We start from the raw sequence: 8,555 nt of genomic DNA on the forward strand, positions 1-8,555 counted from the left end.
CTGCAATGCTAGCCTCAGCTACCCATAACTGGAGAACCTGTTTCATCAGACTGGTACACTAATTACTGTGTTTGTCTACTGGTCTTGAAAACTAACTAATTGACTTTTAATAATATCAAGCATAAACAACCTACCACATTATTAAAACATGACCTGCTAGCCTTTGTAGGACATGGATTCAAGATCTTGAATTTAAAAGCAAAAATCAAATAGTCAACTGCCAAAGGATGGCAGAAGAACATGAAGCCTGGGTGCTCTGTAGATTAATCCTAAAGGTAAAGTAGAAGCATTGTTGAAAATTACTGTTTATTTAATATTTCATTTGGAAGAGATGCTCCCAAACGTTCAATTCTACTCTGTATTTAAGTTTAAAATATGCTTGAAATGACTGAGGATGGCGCTGAATCACAGTAGTAGTGTCATAGCAAAATATCTTAGGTTTACCAGCTGAACTGCCCCATGCTTTACATGTGTTAAAGTATTAGTTCCGAGGCAAAATGAGGCAATATTATGTTTAACTGTTTGTTTGGAAACTTGTTTTATTAAAAAAAAGATTTTTTTCATTGTAATGCTATTTTCAGTACAGGTGTGATAATACTCCATAAAGTATTGTGTACTTGATATAGTGAATTGAGGAAGGTAACGGTCCCACTGGATGCTGGCCTCTAGTCTCCATGAGATACCCTAGTAGCAAAATGTAAATACCCTTTTCAAAAATAAAGAGGCCTTTGTGTGGTGGGATGAGCAGACAGGGGTGGGGCAGGGAACTGTGATCTCTTCAAACTCATGCTTTTGGCTTTGACTTCACTGAGTAAAATCAGTTCTCAGAGAACTGAGACAAACCCTTCTATGCTCCCCAAAAGCACAGAAGGAAGAAAGCTTGTCATTCACGAGCAGCTAGGGACAAAACCAGCGGCAGAGTACAGGTCAGGGGGATTAGAGATTAAAAAAAAAAAAAAAGTTGGAGTAAAGTGCACAGTTACTGTCAAAAATATATTATTTTGATCCTAAGAAAATTAAGAGAATTTTATCTAAGGAACTAGATTGCTGACCTTTTAATACATTTGGTTTTCAGAGAACATACAATCACCATCGGACCTATAAGACTAGTTTGCTTTGAAAAAAAAATTGCTTGGAATTATCTACAGGAATCTCGTGAACGCAGTTCAAGGCTAACATTCTGCAGCTCTTTGGGTAGTGGGCGATTTCCGCGGATAAACCCCCTGCTTCCTGCGGGCATTTCTCCTATCTTCTCTTTCTCTTCCTAAATGCCAGCACTCTCCAGTTCTCCGTCCTCAACCCCTGAGGCGTGAGACCGTGAAATCATGTAGAGTTTCTCCTTGTTTGTAAACTGCCTCTGCACCGGCTGGGACGGCTCGGCCTCGGGGACCTCCTGGCCGGGATCCTCTGGGGGTCTCTGCTCCGGCCCCGGGGCGATGGCAGCCTCCCCGTCTGGGTTTCCACCGGCCCGCAGGTCCCCCATCGACTCCAGGGAGGTGCCAGTCTCCCGCAGGGGGGTGTAGCCCTTATTGCTGCAGGACGGGTCATCAGAATGGGAACTCGGCGAGTCCGGCCGGGCGGGGGACTCCGGGGAGGCCGCGAGCTCCGGGAGGCTGGAGTCCAGGTCCACGCTGCGCGAGGCGGACGGGGGCTCGGGGTACGAGGCCGCCCGGTAGTCCGGCAGCCCGCTGGTGCTGCGGCGCCGCAGGGCCGCGTGCCTGCCGGTCCTGGGTAGGCGGCCGCCCTGCCCCCTGGCGGTGCGCGCGGCCGCCGGCTCCTCCGGCTCGCGGGGCGCCCAGCGCGCGCCGCCCCGGGCACCGCCCCGGAGGTCAGCGAGGCTCAGGTCGAGCGGGATCTCCCGGGCGCCACGCTCCCCGGGTGGCCGCTGCCAGCCGCGACTCGCGGCCCCCGCGTCCCCGTCGCGGTCCCCCGGCAGGGGTAGCAGCGCGAAGGCGCTCAGCGACGAGCCCACGAGGGAGCTGGCAGTGCTCGGGCGCCCCCAGGTTTCGGGAGGGCTGCCGGGCGCCGGGCTGCTGCCGCTGCTTGCGGCCCGGCGACGGCCGGCCACGCCCGGGCGCTCGCGGTAGATGCTGTACACGGCCTCCGCCAGGCTCGGGGGCTCCCGCGGGCGGCGCGGGGACGAGACCAGGTCGGGCGGGGACGCGGCGCCTGGGGTCCCCGCCACCCCCGCTCCGGGCCGCGGGGTGGGGCCAGGCGCCGCGGGCGAGCATCGCTGCCGCCCCGAAGGCGTCCCCGGCGGCGCCGCCGCGGGTCCCAGGCTTCAGCTCCAGGCCCCGCGACTGCACGTAGCCCAGGAAGCCGTTGAGCGGCGCGGCCCCGGGGGGCGCCGAGGCGGGGCCGGAGGACGAGGCGGCGGCCGCCAGGTCTTTGGCGCGGAGGCTGTGCACGTCGATGACGGTGGAGTAGAGGTCCCGCAGGTTGATGATCTTGGTCTCCTTGTCCCTGTTCTCGTGGAGCACGGCGTTGGCGCAGATAAAGAGGAAGATGCCGATGCCCATGATGAGGGGCCCAAAGACCTTGAGCTTGTCGGAGTGCAGGTAGCCCGAGAAGACGCGGAAGAAGAAGCCCACCGACGTGGAGGATGACGGAGAGGGGGCGGGGGACCGCGCTGGGGGCGTGCTCCTGGGCGCGCCCACCGAACTGGCGGTGACACCTTCCGGAGGCCCCGGCTGGGTCCTGGACCGGTTTCTGTTGCCCCCGCTGCTGCTGGTCACGGAGGGGACGCGGGGGCCGCTGTCCCCGGGCGGCGGCGGCGGCTGTTTAGCCCCCTCCCGGTGGGCTCCGTTGGCCTTGGGCCAGTAGCCCACCACCGCCAGGGCGATGCCCACCAGCAGCACCACGATCCCGCAGAGGGCGATGAGCCCGGAGACGGAGCACAGCTTCAGCTTGCCCTTCACCACCACCACGTCGTTCTTGCGCCTCTTCTTGGTTTTCCGCTTGCGCTTGGGGACCTGGCCCGGGGGCCGGAGGGGGTCCTGCTTCCGGGCGGAGATCCTCAGGAGGCCGCCGGTGGCGATCATAGCGAGCGGTGGAGAGTGGGGCTAACCCGGGGCCGGAGGCCTGTGCGGGGGGCGGGGGGGTGGGGTGCACCAGCTGCCCACTAGCCGCTCCTCCACCTCCTCCTGCTGCAAAGCAGAGGAAGACAGTCAGAAGGTGTAGGCTTGGCTGCGGCAACATCCCACGCGCTCTGCCATAGTCCGGCTCCAGGATCCCACCACGTGTGCGAGCCCCCACCCCACCCCTTCCCACATACCCGGGCCATGACCCGCTAACAGGAGTGCCCTACGTGGAGACCAGGGGGTGCCGGCAGTGGATTAGGGACGAGAAGCGCTGTTGCCGTAACTGATCCGAGACGGTTAAACACACTTGGAGAGGACGTCTTCTTTTCTGCCCCATCTCCCGAACACTGTAAGCAGTGCTCAATTCAAAAGCTCCAGGCTGACAGCCAACGGAGTTCTGACCATGAGTGAAAACTAACGTGGGGACTCAGCGCTCGTGGGAACGGGCTCTCCTGGTCTCCCAAGCGGGGGCGCCCCAGACTTCCAAGTCTCTTAACTGAGAGGAGGGTCTGTTTGTCTGTGGGGCCTTCAAAGTCCCTGAAACAGTCACAAAAGTTACCGATTCATAAAGACAAAAAGAAGTCCTTTCACTGGACGGAAATGAAAAGTCATATCATGGCAGGCGGCTTATTTACCCCAGGTAATTAATAAAGAGTTCACGGCTGGGGGAACACCGGAGAGCTATGTTAGTACTCCGACCATGAATCCTTCCACCAACTTGTCTCCAAGCCATCACTGTTCTCAAGCAAGCTGATCTTTCTCACAGCCCCTTCCCTCTCATCTCATTCCTGCAACATCTGGACAGCTTCTTGGGGTGGAATATTTAGTTTTAGGTAACAGGTTATGTAACTGCGCTCTTCTTTCTGGTCTCTTCTCCTCCCTCAGAGGAACTCCCTTAAAGGTATCATGTGCTAGAGTCCATCAGGGAATTTAAGCAGTCCTCCCAGCATCTCCAAGAGAAAGATCTTTTTCTCATGTGGGAAAATTCCAATCTTTAAAAAAAAGAAAGACCTGCCATCATAGCTTTCTGACCCCTTATTAATGTGCCAACAGCACATTCTGAAGAATCCAAATATTCAAATGAGGAGGCAATTAACTATGTACAGCAGTCTACATAATAATGATGGCTTGTAAGATCTCCCAAGGGAGAGCAGTTCCCATGTTTTTCTCATGAGGTCAGTTTTAGGAAAGGAGGGGGGACAACAATCAGTGGACTATCTTACAGGAAGTTTAGTGGTTTATAATAAAGCCTGGGTAGATAAACAGCACAGATGCAACTCTGTGGATATCTGTCAGCTTCTAAAAATTTCAGTCCTGCTGGATCCCCAGAGTAACACATTTTCTGTTCCACTGGTTGTGTTCCCTCCTATAATAGAGATGCTAAAATTAAGGGCATTGTATGAAATTGAAAGGCTTAGATATCACTCACAAGCCTTTGGGAATTATATCCTTTATAAAATAATTCATGTTTTAGAATAAACTGCCCTTTGAAAATGGGGGGTTGCTTAGGTTGGTGCCTGGGTGAACAGCTTTGCCCGTTGATCCCCTCTATCATACCAAGACAAGAGCATTTCTCCACTGGTGGAAAAGCAAATGGCAATCAGCTATTTACAATGCTTGCAAATCAATATCTCCTTGGAACTTGGTTGGCTTTCAGTAAGCAGGAATGTGAGGTGGGCTAGAGAGGGGTTAAACACTGGGTAGGTGAGAGAGGGCTTAGAGAATACATTTACAAACGCTTTGAATTTTGTTTTTAAGTAGGAGCTGCACCAGTAAGCAGAGATTGGGGAAAAAACAAAAACAAAGCAGAATCCAACAGTAGCTTACTGTCCATTCTTCCCCCCAAATAAGCACATTTATTATGTAGTTGTAACTGCAAAGACTGCTTTTTTAAGTGATACACAAACTCCAGCATCTTTAATGTAATAATCTGGAGATGAGTGATTGTCTTAAGAAGGACTGGGGAGCCAGACATTTTAGAAGCAAAGGCAGCCTCAGTTGGCGAGGTGGCTCTCCCAGAAAAAAGAGAAGCGCTAACATTTTGTTGGGCACTGATGGGGACGCTGGATGTCTTGGGGGAGGAAGGTCCACACATGTTTTTTCTCCTCACAAGGCAGCTTTGGCTCTGGGTACAAAGTAAGGAAGACTGGAACGGATTTCAACAATCGTTTACAGAAGATCTTTAAAATTAGTTTAATAGCCAGTAATTAACTCCCTAGTTTATTATTCCTTCAGCTCTACTGAAGCCTGAACTCCTTTATAACGTGTCTCCATCTGACGGGGAAATACTGACAAAGGTCAGATGGCGAGGAAGAACCACCTTGGAGGTTTTCTTCGTGCATAATGAAGGAAAACAAACTTAGCATTCGAGCTCGGCTGCCCTAGCAATTTACAGCCTGGTGCTGGTCTTTCCGCGGCAAAGGAATGGAGGCTGGGGGAAAAGAAAGGAGGGATGTCTAAAAATACAACTGCTTCCAAGAGAGACGTTCAAGTTCTCGGCTCGTGACGGATTAAGCCCCACTCGGTGTCTGCTGCTCAGAGCCCACAGGACTGGGAGCGCCCTGCCCTGCCCGGGTCCTCAATACCCCCGGCCCCTCCCCGGCAGGGCAGCGAGCCCCCCTTGCCCTTCCTTTTAGGTCTGCTTATTTATGTTGGAGTCACATGAGTGCAGCAGCTGGGAGTCCGCCTCTGGAACGAAGCCAGGCGGGAGCGAAGTGAGGGCAATCCTGAACTCGCTTGTATCCCGGCAGCGCGTGCCGCGTAGCCCGCCCAGGAACACGAGTGTCCCGAACACCCGCGCGGGGGACCCGGGCTGGGGCCGGGGGCTGGGGAGGGGGCCTCCGGGGGGACGGACAGAACGGCTCAAGATGGCAGCTCTGGAAGCCAAGAATATCGCTCACTTACCCGGGAAGACGGGGGCAGGTCGGGGCCGGCGAACGGGCGCTCGGGCGACACAAAGGAACCATGGAGAAACTTTTCGAGCCAGAGCCGCCGGCGGAGCGCGGGGACAGCGCCGCGGGGCCCTCGGTGCGAGCGCGGCTCAGCATCCCGGCGGGGGCGAGCGTCAGCCCCGGGTGCGCATCCCTCTCCGGCGCCGGGGCGGGAGCCATTTCCCGGAGTTTTCAAGAAGTGTCAGGTTCTCTGCATCCCGCATCCCGCCCGGAGCCGCTCTCCCCGCCGCCCCGGCCCCTAGTCCGGCCCTGCCTGCTGGTCGGCCCCGCGCCTCTTTGTGTGGCTGCTGCGCGCCGGGCACCGCCGGGTGGAGTTGAGCCCGCGGCGGCGGCGGCGGCGGGGAGAGCGGCTCGGGGCGGCCGGACCCGCGGCGGTTGCTAAGAGACCGGAGCCATGACACAGGGAAATCGCTGCAGGATGGCAGTCGGTACCCGGCCGGGCTAGGCGGCTCGGGGGCGCACCCGCCCCCCGCCCCGCCCCGCCTCCCGCCTCCTCCCTGGCTCCCGTCTCCCCGCCTCGCCGGTCTCCCCCTCCACACTTCCTCTCCCGCCGGCGCGCGTCCCTTCGGAAGAACCGCTTCCCCAGGAACAAGGAGGCGCGAGGGGAGGCGGAGGAGGGGGCCCGGGCCGGGGGCGCGCGGAGAGGGCAGGGCGCGGGGCGCCTCAGCCTCGGCCCTCCCCGCCCCTGGGGCGCCCCGGGACCGCCGCCTGCCCGGGGCTGGAGCTTTGTTCTTTCCCTCCCAACTACCTGTCTGAGCCGCGGGCCGGAGGGTCCCCAAAGGACGGGCCGCTGCTCCCGGAGGGGCTCCCCATCAACATCCGAGGGTAGCGCCCGCGCCTCCTTGCCTCCCTGCCACCCCGCCTCTCCTCTCCTCTCTTCCTCTCTTGTTGCCTCTACTCCTGGACACGACACAGCCTGCGCTGCCTCCCCCCTCCCACTCGGGAGTTGGCAGTGTGGACGCACAGCGAACACAGTAAGTTGTCCCCCAGCGAAGTCAGGCCGGGCCGAGGGGAGCCGCCCCCGCCGCGCCGCGCGCCCCGCGGGGCTCGTGGCCGCCGCTGTCCGCTGTCCACGCGCTCCAGCCCCGCCGGGCTTTTGTGGCCGCTCCCCCGGACTCGGGCAGCTGGGGCTCATCGGAGATTAGAATCGGCTCCGGGGCTCTCGCTTGGCAGCCCCTCTTGCTCCGACCCGCGCGCTCATCAGCAAGCTTGCAAAGGAAAACTGCAATTCTCCAGGAATCAGGGTTAGCATCAGAGACGGGAGGTGGGGGGAGGGAGGCCGTCCGAACTCCCTACGTCATTTTTGAAAAAGCGAGAGGGAGAGAGGAGTCTTGTTTCCTGGCTCATCCCTGCCCTCTCAACTGTAAAGTAAAAATGACAGGAAAGCGAGCATTTCAAAGTGGAATTTCCCCATGGAGAATTGAAAAGAAAGTAAGAAAGATTTCAATTATCTATTGAAATAGGACAGCCAGGGTTCAAGAATAAAGCAACAGAAGAGCAGGTGCTGTCTGAACTTTGGGGCCCAGACAGAAATACATTGCTGGGGTGGGCTGCGGTGGTGGTGGTGGTGGTGGTGGTGGTAGAGGCTGTTGTGTATTCTGAGTTTGCCTGTTCAAGGGTTCACGAAGCCCACCCGGGAGGGCCTTGCAGCCCGCAGCGTCAGGGACAAGATTGTTCCTCCAAGGTACACGGCATCCTCTTGTGTTTACCGCTAGAGCTTGCATTTTGCAAAAAGAACAATAAAGACCAAACATTTATGGGTTTAAAGACAGAAATGTGGACACTTGATGTGTGAGGTGGGTGTGGAGACGGTGGGGAGGCCGGAGGGGGTGGAGGAGAAATATTTCCCTCAAAGGAAACCATGCATCTGCATGTTTGGAAGGTGGCGTCCGTCTCCCTTTCCAAGCAAATATTGAAGCTGGATAATGATGGGGTGATCAGAGCCCACCTCCTTCTACCTCTGTTCCTATTCAGACGCTAGAAAACAAGTCAAAATGAAGGGAAAGTTTTCAGTTCCACAATAGAGTGTTTCCTTTCAGAGAAATCACTGCAAAGGAGAAATCACCTGGTCTAGTAGTCATTTTCAAGGTGCTTTTTTTTTTTTTTGGCTAGGAACATCTAGACTTCAGGCAGATTCTTTACCCACTGAGCCATCAGAGAAGCCCTCCAGACTTCTAGAATGCCAATAAAAATCTGGTGATGTGCACAAAGACTGCATCTGAGAAATTTCATTACACAACTGGCTGCCGGGGCCACGGGTGGCAAGTCCTGTCCTCATTGGCCTCTGCTGAGCTGTGTAAACAGGAATGGCATTGCAGAACTTCATTAGGGTCTGAGGTGGATTAAGCCATTAACAGTTTCAAATTTCAGCAGAAATGATAGCCATCATTGGCACAGTTAAAATTTATCTGAGGGATTTAGGGAGAAAGGAAAAAAATGCTTTTCTAGACAAACAGGCCTTGGGACATACTTTTCTTCTGTGGATGACTGCAGTAAGAGTCATGGTTTATTATTCAAAGGCTTC

At 55.9% G+C, this 8,555-nt stretch overlaps 1 protein-coding gene across 1 annotated transcript; it reads right to left on the reverse strand.

Annotated features, from left to right (window-relative positions):
* Positions 1 to 471: 471 nt before the first annotated feature.
* TMEM200C (transmembrane protein 200C) lies at positions 472 to 6,121 on the reverse strand. The gene is given in 3 exon segments (XM_070361737.1): positions 472 to 2,179; positions 2,181 to 3,146; positions 5,985 to 6,121. Coding segments are annotated over 2 exon segments (1,776 nt in total). The 5' UTR covers positions 3,042 to 3,146; positions 5,985 to 6,121; the 3' UTR covers positions 472 to 1,264.
* Between the last annotated feature and the right edge of the window lie 2,434 nt (positions 6,122 to 8,555).

Source organism: Bos mutus, chromosome 24 (genome assembly GCF_027580195.1).
Source record: "Bos mutus isolate GX-2022 chromosome 24, NWIPB_WYAK_1.1, whole genome shotgun sequence".
Taxonomy (NCBI): Eukaryota; Metazoa; Chordata; class Mammalia; order Artiodactyla; family Bovidae; genus Bos; species Bos mutus.